At 34.6% G+C, this 21958-nt stretch overlaps 3 protein-coding genes and 1 non-coding gene across 4 annotated transcripts; 2 read left to right on the forward strand and 2 right to left on the reverse strand.

Annotated features, from left to right (window-relative positions):
* Positions 1-324: 324 nt before the first annotated feature.
* TRNAA-AGC (transfer RNA alanine (anticodon AGC)) lies at positions 325-397 on the reverse strand. The gene has a single exon. It is a non-coding gene; the product is annotated as a tRNA-Ala (tRNA).
* A 102-nt stretch (positions 398-499) lies between these two features.
* On the forward strand, positions 500-11255 carry LOC126656614 (uncharacterized). The gene is made up of 24 exons (XM_050351221.2): positions 500-664; positions 797-927; positions 1011-1095; positions 1176-1229; positions 1703-1794; positions 1923-2026; positions 4117-4192; positions 5205-5667; positions 7084-7425; positions 7520-7726; positions 7794-7892; positions 7994-8066; positions 8321-8448; positions 8578-8872; positions 8966-9204; positions 9282-9406; positions 9521-9635; positions 9727-9782; positions 9868-9961; positions 10046-10229; positions 10311-10382; positions 10470-10570; positions 10660-10722; positions 10844-11255. Exons 1-24 carry the CDS (start codon positions 605-607, stop codon positions 10949-10951), a joined length of 3366 nt encoding a protein of 1121 aa, XP_050207178.1. The 5' UTR covers positions 500-604; the 3' UTR covers positions 10952-11255.
* A 795-nt stretch (positions 11256-12050) lies between these two features.
* LOC126678865 (selT-like protein) lies at positions 12051-14037 on the reverse strand. Its single transcript, XM_050374117.1, has 4 exons — positions 13754-14037; positions 13576-13661; positions 12553-12871; positions 12051-12388 (listed from the first exon to the last, which is right to left on the reverse strand). Exons 1-4 carry the CDS (start codon positions 13961-13963, stop codon positions 12275-12277), a joined length of 729 nt encoding a protein of 242 aa, XP_050230074.1. The 5' UTR covers positions 13964-14037; the 3' UTR covers positions 12051-12274.
* A 4603-nt stretch (positions 14038-18640) lies between these two features.
* Positions 18641-21387, forward strand: LOC126664767 (omega-3 fatty acid desaturase, chloroplastic-like). Its single transcript, XM_050357311.2, has 8 exons — positions 18641-19233; positions 19318-19407; positions 19508-19574; positions 19864-19956; positions 20045-20230; positions 20349-20429; positions 20598-20735; positions 20855-21387. Exons 1-8 carry the CDS (start codon positions 18773-18775, stop codon positions 21035-21037), a joined length of 1299 nt encoding a protein of 432 aa, XP_050213268.1. The 5' UTR covers positions 18641-18772; the 3' UTR covers positions 21038-21387.
* The last annotated feature ends 571 nt before the right edge of the window (positions 21388-21958 follow it).

A 21958-nucleotide genomic window follows, 5' to 3' on the forward strand; every position in this document is an offset into this window, starting at 1 on the left:
TGAAATCTGTAAAATTTAATGCTAATAAATCCTAAAATTATTTTTTATAATAATGTGATTTTTAATATAAATCAATTTCAATTATGATAATAATAATTTATTAAAACAAGAAACTAATAGAATAAAACGATTGAGAAAATTATTATTAAATTTGGTTAATTGTTAATTTGTTAGTAGTTACTGAGTTTAATCTAATATGGTAAATTTTGTAAGAACTGTTTTTATATTTAAAAAAATTATTTATAAGGGCACAATTAATTTGTTCTTACATTTTGAAAAACAGAGTTTTAAAAAAAAAAAATCATCTTGAAAAAGACGAAATAATGGAGATGCGGGGTATCGATCCCCGTACCTCTCGCATGCTAAGCGAGCGCTCTACCATCTGAGCTACATCCCCATGTTGACTATTATTAATATTTTATTAATAACATTTAACTACATCCCGGTGAACTGGTTAAACCAGAGTGAGTCAGCATCGATATTACCATCACAGACTGCAACTAAAGAGAAACAAAAACCAGTATACACTTGTTATAAATTCAAACCGAAAAACAACAAATTTGAAGCTTCTCGTTGCGCTTAATCATCACCGTCACCGCCGACAATGATCGCCGCTAAACGACTCATACAGAAAGCCGTAAACAGCCACAATCACCACCTCAAGGTATAACTCACGCACACACGTCATCCATTTCTTCAATTTCATTTCCAACGCTATCAAAATTAATCGTTTAGGGTTTCATTACAGTTGCAAGTATAAAATTTGTTTTTATAACGTTCTTGCTTGTTTATTCAGGTGGAGGTGCAACGTGGCAGCTTGAAATCGACAGACTTGGATTTACATATCTCTGTTCATTATGGAATTCCTTCTACGGCGTCGCTTCTTGCTTTTGACTCTATTCAACGCTTGTTAGCCATTGCTACACTGTAAGTTTTTTTTTATTTTTTTTATCAACATTTATAGAGTCTATGTCTTTTTTTTAATTTAGTTAATGTTGAATAAATTACAGTGATGGAAGAATTAAAATTATTGGTGGTGATAGAATTGAAGCAATTTTTATATCCAAAAAGCAATTGCCTTATAAAAACATTGAGGTAAATTTCTTTAGTGATCAAAATGTTTTTGTTTTTGCACACTAGAAATTTTGGACTAATGTTCAGTATCTTTTCGGCAGTTTATACAAAACCGGGGTTACTTAATCAGTATTTCAAATGAGAACGATATAGAGGTATTCTTGCTTTACTATAGCTGCAGTTTCTGCTTTGTTTTATTGTAGAAGGACATGCTTTACTATATTTTAGCTTCTTGTTATGTTTTTTTTGTCACTTACTAATATATCATCTGCGAACGTTTATTGCACTGCATTGTTTAAAAAATTACGCTATTTTTGGCAGGCTTTTATTTCTTGTAAAATGGCCCTGTTTTTTTTTATTATTACTTTTATAGCTGAAAGAATTGATTTCCAGAACTGGTGGCTTCCAAACACGAGTTGATTAATTAAGCAAGATGTAGTTGAAGTGAAATTTAGCACATTTCGAGAATGTGTAAACACGCTCATGCTTTTACTTGATGTATTAATAATTGTTTATTCATTGTTTATTAACTTGATGATGGAATAAATGGGTGTTAAGGTGTTAAATTAGTCGCGTAAAATGAATATATTATATATATGATTAACACTAAATGCAATTATTTTGGCAGGTATGGAATCTGGAGACTAGATGCCTAGCACATTGCTTACAATGGGAATCAAATATAACTGCATTCTCTGTAATCAGTGGCTCCTACCTCATGTACAGCATTAGCATTGACGGAATATAATATCAATTGTCAAATGTGCTTTATATTTTTTTCTAATGTTCTGAAAGTGGAAATAATTGCATGACTTATTCCATATTGCATTTCTGTTTGTTTCATGCAGGTATATTGGAGATGAATTTGGTTTGACGTCTACTCTGAAGTATGATGCTGATGATACCAAGCTTTTACAGCTGCCATATAACATACCGTCAAACCATTTAAATGGTAATTTCTTCTTTTACTTGCAGATTTTCCATTACTTTTAACACACTTCTTTACGCTGTGCGACTAGGTTGGTTATGTTCCAAATTGAACTATAGTTTTCTCACATTTGTCATTTATGTCTTGTCCAATAAGATAATTGTTAGATTCCATCTTAAAACCAATTGGTATTAAGTGGAGGTGCCCAACTAATATATAAACACATGTCCACTCACACACACACACAACTAATGTGGGATTTCCCACTTTAACACTCCCCCTCACGCGTAGCGTGTACGGGCCGAGCAACAAAGTCCCCCATCACGTAAATCTCACGTGGGCCGGGCCAAACTCAAATTGTGTGAATGGACAAGGCTCCGATACCATGTTAGATTCCATCTTAAAACCAATTGGTATTAAGTGGAGGTGCCCAATCAATATATAAACACATGTCCACTCACACACACAACCAATGTGGGATTTCCCACTTTAACACTCCCCCTCACGCGTAGCGTGTACGGGCCGAGCAACAAAGTCCCCCCTCACGTAAATCTCACGTGGGCCGGGCCAAACTCAAATTGTGTGAATGGACAAGGCTCTGATACCATGTTAGATTCCATCTTAAAACCAATTGGTATTAAGTGGAGGTGCCCAACTAATATATAAACACATGTCCACTCACACACACACACAACTAATGTGGGATTTCCCACTTTAACACTCCCCCTCACGCGTAGCGTGTACGGGCCGAACAACAAAGTCCCCCCTCACGTAAATCTCACGTGGGCCGGGTCAAACTCAAATTGTGTGAATGGACAAGACTCTGATACCATGTTAGATTCCATCTTAAAACCAATTGGTGTTAAGTGGAGGTGCCCAACCAATATATAAACACATGTTCACTCACACACACAACCAATGTGGGATTTCCCACTTTAACACTCCCCCTCACGCGTAGCGTGTACGGGCCAAGCAACAAAGTCCCCCCTCACGTAAATCTCACGTGGGCCGGGCCATACTCAAATTGTGTGAATGGACAAGGCTCCGATACCATGTTAGATTCCATCTTAAAACCAATTGGTATTAAGTGAAGGTGCCCAATCAATATATAAACACATGTCCACTCACACACACAACCAATGTGGGATTTCCCACTTTAACAATAATAATTTAAATCAAAATACTTTTTAATTTACTACTAAATTATTAGAGGGTGTGCATAAATCATGTTTCTTATTTTCTCTGGATGTCTCCCTTTCTGCTGTTTTATTTGGTGCATGGTACTTCAATCATTTTGCTCCTGACTTAATTGATCATTGACAGCGAAGTAGATTTCATTTGGTACAAAACTTTAAATACTGTGATGCAGTGGCGGAGCTTGACTATAATTTTTAGGGGGGGCAAATTAAATGTATACAAATTAAATGTTCAATAATATAATTGAAACACAAATAAATAAAATTATAAATATAAAAATTAAATGGATTTAGACATAAATTTTAACCTTTAACTTTTTTCTTTTAAGAAAGACAAATAAAAATACGAACTTGCTCGTTGGTATTGGGTCTGAATGTTAATTAGATTCAGTGTAAATGAAAGGTTTTGGATGAATTAGGCTTAGTGAGGATGGAAGATTTAGATTGATTAGGTATTTTATTAACTATTAAGGGTTAAAGAGTTGGTTACTTTTAAAAATTAAAAAGACAAAGTAGTCTTTAGTAACTTTTTAAAAATTTGGGGGGGTCATTACCCCTCCATGCCTTCAAGAAGATCCGCCAGTGCTGTGATGTGATCTACAAGTTTGAAAATTGTTTCTACTCTTAAAATTGATGTCACTAGTCATATCATAATAGAAAATTATATAACTTTAATTAGGCCTAGAGGCTTTTATTACATTGCTTGTATTGCATATACAGCATTATAGAACTTAGAAGAACTTGAAAATCTGGCTAATGCATTTGATCTAAATTTCTTGATCCTAATCAAGAAGCAATGACTTCTTAGTTTTGATCTAGCGATGAGATGACAAATTACTCTGATCTAATCTTGAGATTGCAAAACACTGATTTACTAAAAACTCATGTTTGATGCTGCTGTGTTGTGATATTTTGCAGAAGCGGCTGGATTTCCAACAACTGAGCACCAACCTATTGTGGGTGTTCTTCCTCAACCCTCTTCCTCTGGAAATAGGTAGAGACTATTACTCAATTAATAGATATGTTAGTAAAATTTGATTCAAATTTTATGCATTATCATAAGACTTGATCATCAGTTGAGGAATTTTCTGTCTTTGGTGCATTAGTTCTGATTTCTGACTTATCAACCTGGATCATTGGCAATCATTGTTGATGAATTTTCTTCGTCTTTGGTGCATAAGTTCTGAACAATAATTTAGATTGTTTTAATTAGCAAGGGATTCTTTATTGATTCAAATAATGCATTCGGTGTTAGTTTTTGTGCATCTTCATCATTTGGACAAAGCCATATTTCTTATTGTAATTCTGGTCTATTTAAACATGATTCAAATTGCTAATATTATCCAAATCCTGTGAATATAGATATCTATTGAGTATTAGGGTAAACACGACATATTGATTCAAACTATTAAGGGCTATGCAAATAAGTCATACTATGAATATAGGTTTCTATCAAGTGTTACTTGGACTTTAGTCTTGCTTGCATAGTTACCGCCTGTGTTATGTGCTTATTGTTATGTATTTATACTTTTGCTATCGTCTGCGAGTATATATGTGCATGTCATTTTTTGCAGTTATTTAAGTGGTAAAAGTTAATTTTTTTTTTGTCATTAATACTAAGAGTTCAACAGTTGATTTCAACTTCCCCATTAAAGGCCATTGTGATATTTGCTGGCATTTTAAGGTACCCAAAGTGATTTGGCATCTTGAAGAATTAACTACCAGCAGGAACATAATCAAGCTTGTAATAAGGTTATTTCTAAGACCAAAGACTACAGAAGACCTGTATGACAACAGTGTGGTTTTGCCTTGTGCATGGAATTACTAGATGTCCATAGTCTTTCGTTATAGTTTAAACCTCTCTTAAATATGTTCAACATGTTCTAATGCAACATTCTCAGTTTGTTGATAATAATCACAGATCAAATTTCATCAGATTATGTCATTGCAATATTGTTCTAAGTAATTTTCCTGTATTCTACTTGAAATTGAAATAATTTTTGCAGAGTGCTGATTGCATATGAAAATGGAATTATAATTCTTTGGGATGTTTCTGAAGCTCGGGTACTTTTTGTTGGAGGTGGCAAGGATCTCCAGTTGAAGGATGGAAATGTTGACTCTCAGAGTGAACCACATGCTAATATTCAAGACAGCACCTCTTACAATCAACTGGAAGACAAAGAGATAAGTGCTTTATGCTGGGCATCTTCCAATGGGTCCATTCTTGCTGTTGGATATGTAGATGGTGACATCTTGTTTTGGAAAACATCAACTGCTTCCTCAATTAGTAGTCACCAAAATGAATCTGCTAGCAGCAATGTTGTTAAGTTGCAATTATCATCTGGTAAGAGGAGACTACCTGTTATTGTCTTACACTGGTCTGCCAGCAATAAATCCAGTAGTAGTAGTTGTGACGGTCAACTATTTATCTATGGTGGTGATGAAATAGGATCTGAAGAAGTCCTAACGGTGAGTTTATGTGCTCCAGAGATAATTATCATGTTTCATTGTTTCTCTTGCCACAAAGCTGCCTCCTCCTTCCCTTCCCCCTTTCCCCCTACTCAACACAACAATTCTAAAATAAGAATTTGGCATTACGCAAAATCTGTTGGTTAAAAATGAATTTCGAGGCAGTGGAAAAAGGCAACCTGTTCTAGGATATCCTATTCTATATATACTACAGTGGGTTTTTGTTTTCTTTACTCAATCAGTTTTAGTTTATCATTATCTGAGGATTTGAAGGAGGTTTTTAAAATTTAAACTTTTATCTTATGAAGTTTGGTTTAATTAATTAGTTTTAGCATTATGACTAATGGTAATTCACATAGGTATCTCTGTACTTTCAACTCTGGATTTATTTAGTTGCTGAGTGGTTACAAGTGCAAGGTCTATGGATAATTGGTTTTATGTAGGGTATGTTAAGGAAGTATGAAGTTCTTCTATATTACCAGTGAACATTGTTTTGCACTCTTCTTGTTGGACTGGAATTTAGTTGTAATACTACATTAAGTTCATATCTAAAGTTTCTTTTCTTGGAGAGATTCCTGAGCAGCCTGAGGCAGATCCTATCCTAAGATATAACCTCTATAATTTCTGTAAACATCTAGTTTTCATGCACTAGCTCACTGTATAAGGTTTACACCCCGTAGTTTAAATTTCAATCTTCTTGTTGGACTGGAATTTAGTTGCTCTACATTGAGTTTATATCTAAAGTTTCTCTTCTTGGAGAGATTCCTGAGAAGCCTGAGGCAGATCCTATCCTAAGATATAACCTCATAATATCTGTAAACATCAAGTTTTCATGCACAGTGCTCACCATATAAGGTTTGTACCCGATAGTTTTTAATTTCGATTGTCATGCTGCCCTACATCAACATAGATAATAAGTGAGCCATTCTTAAGGGAATCTATTTTTGTTTTAAAAATGTAATAGCTCTTGACTTGCTTATCAAATTCACCATAAGGCTCCTGACAATATACTTTGGCTACCCATAAGAATTTGTCAAGTACCTTTTGGCCACTCCTTCATTAGAGACTTACTATTAAATAACAATGTGTGTCAGAGTAGTAGATAAATGTTTTTGAGTAGAGAGAAAACCATTTTTTGTGAAGAAATAAAATAGGAAAACATACAAATACACTATGGACTTCACATAATATGAAGGTGCTACTTCCACAAGAAGTCTCGTCTTCCTGTAATAGGAGTTTGGATCATTGAATGGTTTACTTAGTAAAAATGGCATGTATTAGTTAGCAATGTCCAAGTCATGGTAGCTTTGTTGTTCTTGCAATTCCCATCCAATTACAGTAGCTTTTGTAATCTCGAATAGGCATTCAAAATTTTTCTATGCGGGGAGTTTCTCTAACTAGTGAGATGTGGCACAGGTTTTGACGCTAGAATGGTCATCTAGGACGGAGACATTAAGATGTACCGGTCGTGCTGATATCGCACTCCCTGGCTCTTTTGCTGACATGATTTTGATACCAAGTGCTTGGTCGACAGGGGGTAGTCATCACAGAGCTGCTCTTTTTGTATTGACAAATCCTGGACAACTGCGTCTTTATGATGAAGCTAGCTTATCTGTTTTATTATCTCAGCAAGAGGGGGAGAAATCTGTCTCTGCTTTGGAGTGTCCTGCAGTGGTGCCTATGGCTGATCCACCCATGACTTTTGCAAAATTCACTGAGTTGCCTGTGGCTGAAAACTCATTAAACGATCTATCTGTGGTATATCTAACTCTTAAAGAGCTCTATTTTCTGTGAAACCATTTCGATCTCTTATGACTTCATATTTTCCTATTTTGATAAATTTGTGGTTCAGATTGCCCTAGCCAATGAACAAGACACCTTGCTTGGCCCAGCTGGTGGTAGAAAGTGGCCCTTGACTGGGGGTGTACCTACTCATTTGTCTTCAGCAAAAACACTTAGTATTGGAAGGATGTACATAGCAGGTTATCAAGATGGATCTGTTCGGTTGTGGAATGCCTCATATCCTGTCCTATCTCCTATTTGCATCATAGAAGGCAAGGTTAGAGCTTCTTTGCATAAGTTATTGAAACTATGTAATTATGCTAGTAATCTTATATCATTGGCAGGTGGAAGGTGTCGATGCTGCTGGCTTTTGTGCTCCAGTATCAAATCTGGACTTCTGCTCTCTCACCTTACATTTGGCAGTTGGCAATGAACATGGGCTGGTTTGAATTGTTTGTTTAGAGATCTTTCTTTTTCCTCTTTTGCCGATCTATTTTCTGTCAAATTTTTATTTATGGTCCTGCATTGTATTTTTATCATGTAGGTTCGTGTTTATAACCTCAGTGGTAGCTCAATTGAGAAGTGTTTGCACTTTGTGACGGAGGATAAAAACAAAAGTAAGCATTTAGTTAACAATACTTCTCTTTTGCTCCATTTTACTCGCACCTCTACAGACAGTAAGCAAATTGGAGAGTAGGAAAATCCAAGCGATATTTGTGCTAAGTGGTTGTATTGTATGTTAATTGATATGATAAATTCTCTGGAAAAAGATGTCATGGCTTTCCCCATTTATCCGAACATTACACTGGGCTTGATTTGCTTCCTTTAAAACATTTTCTTTCTCAAACTAACATATTTAACGGCCTCGTAGTTCACAATCTGCCTGAAGGGAAAGGACCTCAGTGTAGTGCCATTTTTTCATTTCTTGCATCCCCAATTCATGTGCTACATTTCACAAAGACTGGAGCCAAACTTGCTGTAGGTTTTGAATGTGGCCGGGTGAGTATCATCATTCTTTTATTGTGCTGTCATCTAATAATTTATTCATGTTAAGTTTGACAGATCTCGCCTTCTTTCAGCATTCCTTGTTCAGATGGATGTTACAAAAGAATAATGTTTATGTTTCAGGTGGCAGTTCTTGACATGAGCTCGTTATCAATTCTGTTCCTTACAGACAGTGTTTGTAGCCCTAGTTCTTCAGTCATTTCGGTGACATGGGCAAAATATGAAAACATTGCTAGCCTTGTAAAAAGCCCAAAGCATTCAGAAACTAATATTTTGAAGAACCCTGCAAATGAAGTTATTTATTTCTTAACCAAGGATGGGGTTCTTAACATTGTTGATGGTAGTACTGGTGGCATGATTAGCTCTCGTCCCTGGAACCTGAAAAAGAAATCAATTGCTATTTCCATGTATGTTATAGGCAAGTATACTATTTAATTTGGAAAGCAATACATCATTTCATTTTCCTATTATTTTCTTGCACTTAAAATTGTCAACATTTCTCGTAATTCAGACGACCATACTCTAGACTCTAGCTCAAGTAGTGGCAAGCATATGGAGACTAAACAGGATGCAACTACAAGTAGTGGTGAGCCCATGGATACAGCTGTTTCAACAGGCATTAACTCAAAAAGTAGCGAACATCATTCCTCTTCAGGTGTCTCACTTGCATCAGGAAGATTAATGGATTCACTTCTTTTAGTTTGTTTTGAGGATTCAGTGCGCTTGCACTCTGCTAAGAATGTGATTCAGGTAGGTGTATTTCCCTTGCTTGTGATTTCTTTGGAGTCATTTATTTGCAAGCTAACTGAATAATAGATTATTTTTAGGGAAACAAAAAATACATTTCTAAAGTGAAACATGCAAGCCCTTGCTGTTGGACATCCATAATTAAGAAAAATGACAGAGTTTGTGGACTGATCTTTCTGTTTCAGACTGGAGTAATTGAAATCAGGTGACGTGCTTACTATAACGTTAGCATGCCCAACCCTAATGTCTTTTAAAGCACGTTCAGGCTTTGTCTAGAAAACGGTTTTGCAATGATGTTGGTTATTCTTGTATATGGCAGATCCTTTCCAGATTTTGAACTGATGAAAGATAGCTCCTTAAAGTCTATTCTTAGGTGGAACTTCAAATCAAACATGGAGAAGATGATGAGTTCTGACAATGAGCAGATGGTATTGGTATGCTTTCCGAATTTTGAAAATGTTTTGTGTTCATGATGATTCATTTTAGATGATTTGTTTCTAACGCTGAGGATTGTGTAATCATTAGGCAAATGGGTGTGAGTTGGCTTTTATCTCTCTACTATCTGGCGAAAGTGGTTTGAGGTAATTTTGTTTATGTTTAGCCTATTCTATGACAAAAATTACTTGCATAAAATCAAAATCTTAACAGAGCGAAATGCTGCTTTAGGATTCAAGAGTCTTTTCCATGTCTTCATGATAAGGTCCTTGCTGCTGCTGCAGATGCCGCCATTAGTTTTTCATCAAGTCAGAAGAAAAAACAGGTTCAAATTAATGAAATAAGGTTTTTTTTTTGAGAAATTTATTCAGTATAGTTCTTCAATAGGGTGGCTGATATTTGTTTACAGGGTATTAAACCTGGGATTTTAGGTGGTTTTGTCAAAGGCTTTAAGTCTGGAAAAACAGAGCAGGATGTGGATTTCACACCAACAGCTCAGTTTAATTTTAGTCACCTAGAGGCCATTTTCTCAAAGTCTCTGTTCCCAGATTTACCACCAACACTCACAGATGGCCAGGAAGTCCTTAACATAGGTTTTGCCTGAATCTGTTATTTTCACCATATCCCTTGCTGCCAACAATCCGTTGCTTCTAAAATTTATTTGTGGATTGCAGATGATATCGAGATAGATGAATTCCCTATAGACACAACTACTTCTTTATCACATGAAGTGAAAAAAGTGAAAGGTAAATTTGACTTTTCCATATTTCTGCCTATCAAGCCTGGCTTGCTAATTTTGACAATATGATATTTTAAATAAAACATTGCTGCAGATAAGAGTACAGAAAGGGAACAGTTATTGGGAAAGGCTGACGACATGCAACCCCGACATAGGACACCTGAAGAAATTTATGCTCATTATAGATTAGCTGGGGTAATGTTATGGATAGTTTCAGAAATCCATTCTCCATTATAGCACTTAATTCTCCGGGTTGCATTAGTTGACGTGGTAATTGTTTTCAGGATGCTTCAGCAATTGCTGCACATGCTAGAAATAAGCTTGTGGAAAGGCAGGAAAAACTGGAGGTATGACGTTGGCGTATTTCTGGTCAAGTTAGCAAATCAGCTTTATGCGCTCATTTCAGTTTAAACTATAATACAAAAACTATCCTGAGTGACCTCTAAAAATACCTTTGTTCCTTACCAGAGAATTAGCAGGCGCACTGAAGAGCTGCAAAATGGAGCTGAAGACTTTGCATCAATGGCAAATGAGCTTGTGAAAGTTATGGAGAATCGAAAATGGTGGCAAATATGAAGGGAGTGCTTTTGGGCGATTTTGATAATTTGATTGCTTACATCCTTGTTGGATTGCTGTTACAACTAGTTGAAATTTCTTACACTCTAGCCATATATCAACGGTTGGCATGATAGCTTGCAATTGAAGCTTAAAGCAGTCGCAAGGAATCTTCCTCGTCTTTGATGTAAAGTGTACTTTGATTCGTGGAAGTGGAATAGAATAATATACATAAAACGGAACAAAATAGTTATTTTTGCTTTTCTGAGAGAATTTTTATATAAAAAATATTAATTAATTTTATGAAATTATTATATTTAGTTCACTTGTCCAAATTTGTATAGTTCGGCTTCTTGCATCATTTCATCTGTACATGACATATTTCATTTCCTGTACTAACAACCGGGGTAAAATGCAGAGAAATTTAATCAGACGGCTTAATCAGACGGCTGTTACCGAAACTTCACTCTCACAGGCTGCCTAGTTGTCATGCCTGGCATTATTGTAAAATTGATTTTGATATAAGGGGTTGAGAATTTGTGGAACTAATTTCTTTTGAAAGTTTAAATTTCATTCACCAGATTATCTTAAAAATGAAATTGAGTGTTTATATGTATAGAGTTAAATTAATTTTATATTATTTAACTCTATATAATAAAAAATTATTGAATTTTAAATTTATTGATATTTTATACTAAAACAAAAGATAATATTGTCATCAAGTATATATTGATGGTGCGGTAATGATCTTTAATGAATTTTCACAAGGCTCAAGGCTTAAACCTTGAACTTCTAGCACCCAAAAACATTATATAAGAGAGCTATGTTGTATTCATCCCCGTTTTAGACAGTTCTTGACGTAGCAAATCACGAACTTCGTCCAGAAAGTTAAGGACTCACGGGGTTTAGTTCTGTCACAAAATTAAAAGAGCATATCTACATCTAAAGGTGTAGACATTCCTGTAAGAAATTGTTAAACAGAGCTCGGACTTGTAATTCGTCAGACTTCTCTTCGTGTACTGCCTTACAGTGAACTAAAATAAAAGATGTGCCAAACAAATCTTACTAATATTACTAGTAAAATTTTAAAAAGAGGAACAAAGGCTATACATAAAGCAGCTAGAAAAAAAAGTCCAATAAACATATTCTATTATCTGCAACACTTTTGTGTTGTATGTATGTTAAGAGCATCACTGGACCTAGCACATGAGAGGGAGTTACGAGAAAAATACAACTAATCTTTGAGAAGATGTGAATGTTCTTTCCAAAATTAATGTCGGGCATGAAAATGTACGGAAGCAGATGTTACAAACAGGAAAAATTGCCATATTAGTCAGAATTCTATCACCAGCCACCTGCATCGCCATGAACCATCCTTGCACTAGCAAGTTTTTGCCCAACGAGATCCTTCAACTCAATTTCACCCGGGAACCTATTTTCTGCCAGCTTGGAGAAAACCTAAGACGTCCAAGGATAAGAAACAATGAGAAGAACATACAAAAATTAGATCTTCATATATGCAAACAAATAAACAATTAATGTCATTCGAAGGATCATGACCCAAGCTCATTTGCCAAGCAAAAATCTAGCATTCTGCACTAAAAGTAGACAGGATCTCTTACCAATACACCATTGCAATATACTTCAAAAGCGCCAGAACTCTGGAGGAAGGATTGGATGAAGTTCCCAAAGAGCCAAGTGCTTGCTATACTTCCAAATCTGTTTGCGCGTAAAGAGTAGTACCAAGGAGGTGGAACTGCAAATCCTAGCCGTGGAAAAATATGTTCACCTGCAGTTATAATTCCTATGACTCCGAATTGAACAACGGGAACAATTTTGCTCAGTACACGCTTCGGAAGGGGAGGAGGATAGTTTGCCAAAACGATATTAATCCCAGGAAATTGTGTTTCTAGCATGTTTTTCATTGTCACAGCCATTCCTCTGCAAAAATAAATAAATAAATAAATAAAGGAACGAAGCCCCAATTTTAATGCGGATTTTAAATCGTGTAAACAAAAATCACACAAAAATGCTTCTATTACTTTATTTTGAGAAACACAAAATGAGCAGGTAAAGAAATAAGATAAATTGCAGCTTAAGACTAAGTAGCATAGACACTTCACTCAACCAAAGTTTCCCATTTCGGAAACATGTCGTAAACTTGGAGTTTCGGACTCGAAACTTCATTTTTAACATAAGTAATGTGATAAATTGCAGCTATTGGTGCATCATGTTATAGTGACTACACGAGTAACGTGAGCCAATATTTTAAATGTTAAAAATGATATCTTTGAGTTAGAACAAGGTGATTCCAAAAGGATTTATTGAATAGAGTAACCGAGATGATGTGATACTGAATAAACGAGTATAGTTTTGTTGTACGGTATAACTAAGTAAGAATGATTATAAAAGAAAACTATTCAATTAAATCCTATGCAATTGTCTTCAACAAAAAGAAAAATATATGCAATTAAATGATGGTCTAGTTATTCTACTTCTGTTACATGTGTAATTATAACTTACAATTTGGAGAGCACAAATTCAGAGTTTCACAGCTCAACTAAATTCTAAAAAAACCCAATGAATCAAATTCATTAAAATTCAATAGAATATCAAAAAAAAAAAAATTAAGAACCAAAAATTACTTGTAAGAACAAGAAGCACAGAAGTCGATGCTAACAGTGCTCCCAAGGCCGATACTGATACCATCTCCTAACACATTCGATGATTTCTGCAATTTTATGATCAGTCAAAACAATTAGCATTAAAAATACATACTTTTCAATAAGAATATATCAAAAATTAAATGGGTACGAATAAAACCTGAGATGGGAATTGAAGGGGTTGGTGTTGTTGGGGAAGATGAGTGGGATTGGGTTGGAATTGATTGATGATTTTGTTGGTGGGGGGGCTAGGAACATGGTGATGATGGGGTTTTGAGGGAGGTGGTGGTGGAACTGTGAAGAGATTTAAAATGTCTGAGACGAATAGGAAGATGGGTAACCCTAATAGCAGTATTTGGGATTTATCCATTGACAATCTCTGAAGAAATCGGAACCTGACGTACTCTCTCAAAGGGGAAGAAGCGAAGAAGTCGATCAAAGACTCAGATAAATTACAATTATTGTTTTCTTCTATTTTTATTTATGGCAAAACGCATAAAAAAAGCATCATAGTTTTTCCAAAAGTACACATAAATCCTTAAACTCGTTTTGGATACAATTAAGCCCTTTTTCTTATAAATTTGAACAACAAAGCCCTTATGTTCATGAACTTTCATTAACATGTCTGTTAAATGCATCCCTCTTTCATCTAATGTTAACATTTTGAAAGATTCGAGAAAAACATTACCGTTAGATAATAGAGACAAGGCACAACTTTTTGATCATTCTTAATATCAATTTTCTTCTCTCTCACTCATTCTCGACAAAAACCCTATCTCAACTGTCATTGTCAAAAAAATTATTAATATTTTACCCTAAAGTGATATTAAAGAATCAATTGAAGTTGGGTTGGAGTGAGTTTTCGTTTCTGGCTAGAATATTATGAGAGGAATATTGTATGACTATCTTGTATATGTCATACAACTATAAAATCCATACAATACATTTGAGAGTAATAATGTTGACATTAAGTCATCAGAGATATCGACGGGGCTGAAGATTTTGGTACAATAGATTCAACTAAATATTGTTGGATTGAATTTACAAAGTAATTTCATGAAAGGATTAGCAATATAATTAGTTTGGTTACCAAATCAGATGTGAGTTGTGTTACACCGGGTAATTCTTGTGTTGTCGAGCACTCGAGTTGTTTGGTTGAGGGAGTGCTAACATTTGTGTTTGATTTCAGATCGGTCATAGTCGTAGGGACGGATTGAGTTGTGGATTTCAAAGTGATTTTTTTAATATTGCCTTGTTAGTGCTTTGGATAATGAAAAGATTGAGAATTATGAATTGTTTTGTCTTATTGGAGCGGGAGTATCTCACATTAGTTGTGTATGGACACATGTTTAAATATTAGCTGGGCATCTTTATTTAACACCAATTGGTTTTAAGATGGAATTCAATGTTGGTCTAATATTTAAATAGGACAAGAAAGATGTTCAACGTGTTGTTGGAAATTGTGATTCGGATTATGCGGGTGATTTAGATAAGTGGCAATCAACTACAGGCTATTTATTTACACTAGCAAAGGAACCGATTAGTTGGAAATCTACTTTGCAGTCAACAGTTGCTTTGTCTACCATAGAGACAGAGTACATGGCAATTGTAGAGGCTGTTAAAAAAGCAATTTGCCTTCAAAGGTTGCTTGGTGAATTGAGAGTTGGAGAGAAGCATGTAGAAATACATTGTGATAGTTAGAGTGCTATTCACTTAGAAAAAAACCAAGTTTACCATGTAAGGACAAAACACATCGATGTCCGGTATCATTTTATCCAAAAGTTTACCGAAGAAGGTGGAGTCCTAATTTTGAATATTTTAACCATGGAAAATTCTGTAGATATGATGACAAAAGTGGTGACAACAGTTAAGTTCAAATATTGTTTGGATTTGATTAGTATCCTCAAAACTTGAGAGTCTGCAATTTAAAACGTAGTGGAAAGCACAACTGAAGATGGTATGAGTTTGTAGCAAGAGAAAATTTACCTAGGTAGAGATTTATTGAAATAGGCTCATTTTTTTATTGTGGGTTTATCCCAGATTTTTTAAGAGTTGGAGGTCGAGTCTTCCTTCATCCTATAAAATGAAGCCCACTCTCCTCTTTCTAAGCATTCCATTTTAAAAGCATACTAGCCTACTATTTTTAACGTTTCAGCTTTCTCTCTCTCTCTCTCTCTCTCATTTGTATTTTATTAACATTAGTGAAGTATTTTAGTAATGCCCAAGGTTGTAAACCTGTTTTAGCTGAACCTTGTTAAAGTTCTAGTGTTTCTCTTTATTGTTTATTTATTAGCTAATGCTCAGGCTAGCTAGAGTTATCTATTACGGAATTCGTTATATCAAGTTGAATTATGTATAGGAGGTTGATAATTCAGTGGTCCGCTTGTAACCCTCCAATCTGTCCTGTAAATTTTTTCGATATAATTATTTAACACTATATGTGATTCGCTAGCATAATTAATTGAATTCCGCAACATGTTCCTATGTAGGAAGAGGATTCTTTACTCGATATGATCTTGGTCAACTGAAAACACTACATAAATCTTACAGCCTGTATCAAACTTAAATAAAAGATTACAATCACACTCTATGTTATTTATTTTCAATTTTATCAACAAAGTACCGATGGCCATATCCATTAATAAAAAAATTATATTTACCAACTTTAATTATCGACAATTCCCTTGATAACTAATAATCATTGAATACAATATAGATTTGTTTTGTCTCAGCTAGGAATTACATAAATTTGTCACTAATTATTTACAATTAATATTACAAATAACCATTATCTCGTCGTAGGCGTGCATATATCGTTTAATCACCATGTCGCTTATGGATGGACTATGCTGCTTTCGACATGTGTAGTTTCCCGTCTTCTTTCTGCAGTCTTATGTACTCATTCTTATAATGTATAATCTCCATCTTTAATTTTTTTATAAATTTCATTCGTCTTTGGCTATAATGGACTTCAACCCAACACTTGTAAGGTCTTGAATCTCACTCCTTACCATTTGAACCGAACATTATTGGTCAAATTTCGTCCAAAAATGATAATTTTATTGGGCATTCAAATTCAATAATATCAAATATTATAGTTGTCTTAACACGAGTCAAGTGAAAAAATAATTACCATATTTTATTTTTAATTCTCATTTGATATTATGAGATACCCGCTTTATTTATGTCCACACTATTTAAAAGAATTATAGTATTTGAAAATTAATTAGATTTTATAAAGGAAATTGCAACTTGTGGAACATATGGCTAAAAAGATGCATACGTGTGAATTCCAATGCTATTAAAGTAAAATAGAGTCAAAATTGACCATTCATTAATATTTCATTATATAATTCACTGCTCCACGCATCTCACCGGCCACCGCCAATCAGAATTATATGCCGTCCATCACACCGCTAACCTGTAAAGTGAAATCGTTTTACACGAACCAAACATCCACTTAAATTGAGTTATTGGAGTAATGTTCAATAATCCTCCCTTAACTTTTATCTCTCTTCTATTACAATTCATAAACTTTAATTTATAGCTACATTCTTTCTCAATTTGTTTTCTATATTTGAAACATTTATGACACTATTCCAATTCCATCTCCGCTAAAATTTCACAAACTAAGCAGGGATTCATGCTTAGATACCCTCTTTTTAGTCAAGTCTGACTGTAATGGGTAACAGATCGTATATTAGTGACAGAGCTTAGATCAGAAGGAGTTAATCGGAGGTGTCAATTTTTTTAGGAAAGAAATTCCAATTATAAACTCCATTAGATTTGGTATGAAAAAAATTTGATTACAGATTTTTATATTTGAATTTAGTATTAAATTTCCATATTTTTATTAGATTTTTTTAACAAAAAAATGACTGATTTTTTATTCATTTGGTTGAGCCAAAATGTTTTCCCTTGATTAAATTTTATAGTTACGCCACTATTAGAAAGTGACAAACAAATCAACATTTTTTATAAGGTCTAAATATGACTCTGTCCTATTATCATATCATTTAAATTTGAGCAAATTACTATGAAGTCCCTCACATTTGGCATAATTCATACTTTAATCCTTTTTGTTTGAAAACTAAACTATGTGGTCTTTCACTTTTTTTTCCGTCAACATTTTAGTCCCTCCATCCATTTTTAGTGTTAGTCAACGAAGTTAATGGACTTATGGGTAAATTAATTATCAAACGTGAACGTGAGTTAGTTGACTAACATCCAAAATGGATGAAAGAACTAAATCGTTGACAAAATTAAAAGTGAGGGGCTATATAGTTTAATTTTTAAACAAGAAGGACTTGTAAATTATATCAAATGTGAAGGGTGTAATAGTAATTTTCTCTTTAAAATTTAACGGAAACGGAGCTGGAATAACGTCAATAATCTTACACATACATAATAAAAGTTAAAATATAATATAGTTATAAACTAAACTTTAGGGGTTTAAATGAGAGAGAGACAAAAACTAGAGACTGTCAACCAAAATTATCCAAGTCCTCTACCTAAAGTACCTGTACTTAGGGGTGTGCATTCGGTATTACGGTGCGGTTCGGAAGTGAAATTACCAAAACCGTTCGGTTTTTTAAGAAATCAAAAACCGAACCGAAATTTGAGGAAAACTTCGGTTTAATACGGTTCGGTTTTTCGGTTTTGCCAAAATAAAAAATTAATATTTTTTTAAAAAACATTTACTTATAAAAAATTAAAATTAAATAAAAAAATTAAATAAACTATTTTTAAAAATCAAATTAAAGTCATGTTGTAATGTTTCATACATTTTAATAATTAAATATAAAGTAAAGTAGTATTATTTTTTTTAAAAATAATAGTATTTTTTTAAAAAAATAATAAATTTATATATTTCGGTTTTTTCGGTTTTTCGGTTTTTTAAAACTTAAAACCGAACCGAACCAAAATATATAAAAAATCTGAATTTTAAAACCAAACCGGCATTTTCGGTTCGGTTTTCGGTGCGGTTCGGTTTGTGCACACTCCTACCTGTACTTGCTGTTTTAAAGACCACTTCTTCAACAAAAAACAACAGCAACTCACAATTTCAGATTTTTTTTCTTTCGTTCATTTAATCAAAGGTCGAGACTTTAAGAGCCAAAAAGAGTCACAGAACCAAAGGGTATTGCTTTCTGTGTAAAAATCATCATCTGGGTCTCTAATGGCGAGTTGGGCACTCACTCAACCTCCTAAATTCTCAAGACCCAGACCCGGTTCCATCTCTAATGGCACCAGTTTCTCAGGGCCAAGATTTTTACACACAAGCAAGACCCCTACAGATCTCAAAAAAGCAATTTTTATCAGCAGAGAGAGACCATGTTGGGAAATTAAAGTGAGTGCTCCATATAAAGCTGCTTCAATTGAAGACGAGGAAGAAAAAAATGGTGAATTTGACCCTGGTTCACCACCTCCATTCAAATTATCTGATATTAGAGATGCTATTCCCAAGCATTGCTGGGTTAAGAATCCATGGAGGTCGATGAGTTATGTCGTTAGAGATGTTGCTGTCGTTTTTGGTTTGGCTGCTGCTGCTGCTTATCTTAATAACTGGATTGTTTGGCCTTTGTATTGGGCTGCTCAAGGAACCATGTTTTGGGCTCTTTTTGTTCTTGGTCACGATTGGTATGGTTAATTTTTCAATGTTTTTTGGTAATTTGTGTTGTTTAGTTTTTGAATTTGGAGTGATAATTTGTTTTGGTTGTGCAGTGGACATGGAAGCTTTTCAAATAATCATAAGTTGAATAGTGTTGTTGGTCATCTTCTTCATTCTTCAATTCTTGTTCCTTATCATGGATGGTATAATATGCTATTATGTGTTACATTTCTTGTTTTAATGTGATTCTTTTGTTTATGTATGTATTGGAAGTATTAATTTATTATGGTTGTTGATTTACAGGAGAATTAGTCATAGGACTCATCATCAAAATCATGGACATGTTGAGAATGATGAATCATGGCACCCAGTAAGTGATAGTATATCATATTTATAGAAACTATGTTTATTTCTATTGTGTTTTTGCATTGTTTTAGAAGCTTTGATGCTCTGTGTAGCGTGGAACGGGTACGGAAAAACGGGATACTTGAACACTGACGAAAAAGTGTTATTTAAGGGTCTTTTAAAAAAAATGAAGTTTCATGTTGGAAACGCCAAGTGTCCAACATGTTTCCGGAATGGGGAAACGTTGAATGAATGAATTGTATGTGCTACTTAGTTGATGCTTAAATAATTCCTGTATTTTATTTGTCTCGCAGTTGTCTGAGAAATTATTTAGAAATTTGGATGGAATGACGAAGAAATTGCGTTTCGCATTACCTTTCCCAATGCTTGCATACCCTTTCTATCTTGTAAGTCTATAGTATCTTGCTTAAGCTAATTTTGTTCAGTGTTGCTGATAAAGTTTGGTGATTGACAAGTTACTTTAATGTTGTTTAGTGGAGCAGAAGTCCCGGAAAAACGGGTTCTCACTTCCACCCGGAGAGTGATTTGTTCACACCAAATGAGAGGAAGGATGTGATCACGTCTACCGTCTGCTGGACAACCATGCTGGCTTTGCTTGTTGGATTATCTTTTGTAATGGGTCCAGTTCAAGTGCTTAAGCTCTATGGGGTCCCATACTGGGTATATTTCGTGTTTCCCTTTGGAAGCTTGTTTCTTTATCACGCAAGTAAAATTGAATTGCACATGTTTTATTCAACAACCGGAGAATGTTTCTAACTTGGCTTTCCTTTAATACTAGGGGTTTGTCATGTGGCTGGACTTCGTGACTTACTTGCATCACCATGGTCATGAGGATAAACTTCCTTGGTATCGTGGAAAAGTAAGCATTTCTAAGTTTAAAGACTTAAAAAATTCATCGTATTAATGATATGTATAGTTATATGTCGAGTCGATGATCGGTGTTGAATGTTTTCTAACACCATAAGAAAAAGCTATCGATGAATGCGATTGTGCTCTCAACTTAGTATTTTTCTCTTTAACTTGACAGGAGTGGAGTTATTTGCGAGGAGGGTTGACGACACTTGATCGTGACTATGGCTGGATTAATAACATCCATCATGACATTGGCACGCACGTTATCCACCACCTCTTTCCTCAAATCCCGCATTATCACTTAATAGAAGCGGTGAGTATTTTCTTGTTTCCCTACGGAATAAACGTTCATATGCAATTATGAAAAGCATTAAGAGAGAGCTCTATTGTTTTTCTTTTCCTAATTATTTTGTTGTTTAACCTTGTATCTAGACTGAAGCAGCTAAGCCTGTGCTGGGAAAGTACTACCGGGAGCCAGAAAAATCCGAGCCTTTACCTTTGCATCTAATTGGAGATCTGATAAGAAGCTTGAGGACCGACCACTATGTTAGCGACACTGGTGATATTGTGTACTACCAGACTGAGGCTCAACTGAGCGGCACACCATCAGAGTAAAACTCCGATTACCCTTTCCAAATTGAGTTGCTTTATGGCACTCGGGTCCCTTTGCGTAGCTTAGACAAGTTGATTGAGCTGTTTTTGGATAGTATTGGCATCAATTGTTTTCCAGAGCATTCAAATCCTAGAAAATTGTTTTGCTATAGAGTTCATGTCTGTTGAAAAATCGCTGCATACGAGTAGGCCATCATTTTTTTGTCAAGGCGCAGGGGATTTATATATATGTAGAATAGTTTTGCATAGTAATGCTGTAATTCTTGAAGAGGAAATAACCTCTTCAGCAAATTACATTTTTTATTGACTAATTGATTTAAAACTGAAGGAAAAATAATGATTCATACTGAAAATTTATCCTCTCTTTTCAGATTTTATTTTCTATGTAGTTGCTGATTAATGATAATTCAACATCAACTGATCTTAGATACATACATTTGTTTTTGAGGAAATTATATACATACATTTAGGTGTGAGTTTATTATTTTTGTAGTGAAATTGAAAGAATGAGTTGCTCTCTATTATGTCGTTTACAGTTTATTAAATTTCCAACTTATAATGATATATATGAACCAAGCTATCTACCGTTTTTAACCCTGTTTGAAGGCTCGTGCACAAATTTACGTCTAAAATCTTTAACATCGACACGTCTTCACTCGTGATCAGGTAAAAGAAAATGCTTTGATTTTCTTTGTACTTAGGATGAAAGTCCATCACAATTTATAAGCTATCTATCGTTTTTAACCTAGTTGGAATAGGCTCGTGCACAGATTTACGTCTAAAATCTTTAACTTCTACACATTTTCGCTCGTGATCGGTTAAAAAAATATGCTTTGATTTTCTTTGTACTTGGGATGAAAGTCCATCACAATTATTATAGACTCAATTGTGTGCAGTTGAGATAAGGAGGGATGAAAATATGAG

This window comes from Mercurialis annua, linkage group LG1-X, assembly GCF_937616625.2.
Source record: "Mercurialis annua linkage group LG1-X, ddMerAnnu1.2, whole genome shotgun sequence".
Classification (NCBI taxonomy): domain Eukaryota; kingdom Viridiplantae; phylum Streptophyta; class Magnoliopsida; order Malpighiales; family Euphorbiaceae; genus Mercurialis; species Mercurialis annua.

Excerpts from the sequence above, each read along its gene's own strand:
- LOC126656614 (XM_050351221.2), top strand. The coding sequence starts at position 605 with ATGATCGCCGCTAAACGACTCATACAGAAAGCCGTAAACAGCCACAAT. Across the intron at positions 928-1,010 it reads TTGTTAGCCATTGCTACACT|TGATGGAAGAATTAAAATTA; the intron begins GTAAGTTTTTTT and ends AATAAATTACAG. Across the intron at positions 10,383-10,469 it reads TGAAGTGAAAAAAGTGAAAG|ATAAGAGTACAGAAAGGGAA; the intron begins GTAAATTTGACT and ends ACATTGCTGCAG.
- LOC126678865 (XM_050374117.1), bottom strand. The coding sequence starts at position 13,963 with ATGGATAAATCCCAAATACTGCTATTAGGGTTACCCATCTTCCTATTC. Across the intron at positions 13,662-13,753 it reads CCCTTCAATTCCCATCTCAG|AAATCATCGAATGTGTTAGG; the intron begins GTTTTATTCGTA and ends ATAAAATTGCAG. Across the intron at positions 12,872-13,575 it reads TGTGCTTCTTGTTCTTACAA|AGGAATGGCTGTGACAATGA; the intron begins GTAATTTTTGGT and ends TTATTTTTGCAG.
- LOC126664767 (XM_050357311.2), top strand. The coding sequence starts at position 18,773 with ATGGCGAGTTGGGCACTCACTCAACCTCCTAAATTCTCAAGACCCAGA. Across the intron at positions 19,957-20,044 it reads TTGCATACCCTTTCTATCTT|TGGAGCAGAAGTCCCGGAAA; the intron begins GTAAGTCTATAG and ends AATGTTGTTTAG. Across the intron at positions 20,736-20,854 it reads ATTATCACTTAATAGAAGCG|ACTGAAGCAGCTAAGCCTGT; the intron begins GTGAGTATTTTC and ends CCTTGTATCTAG.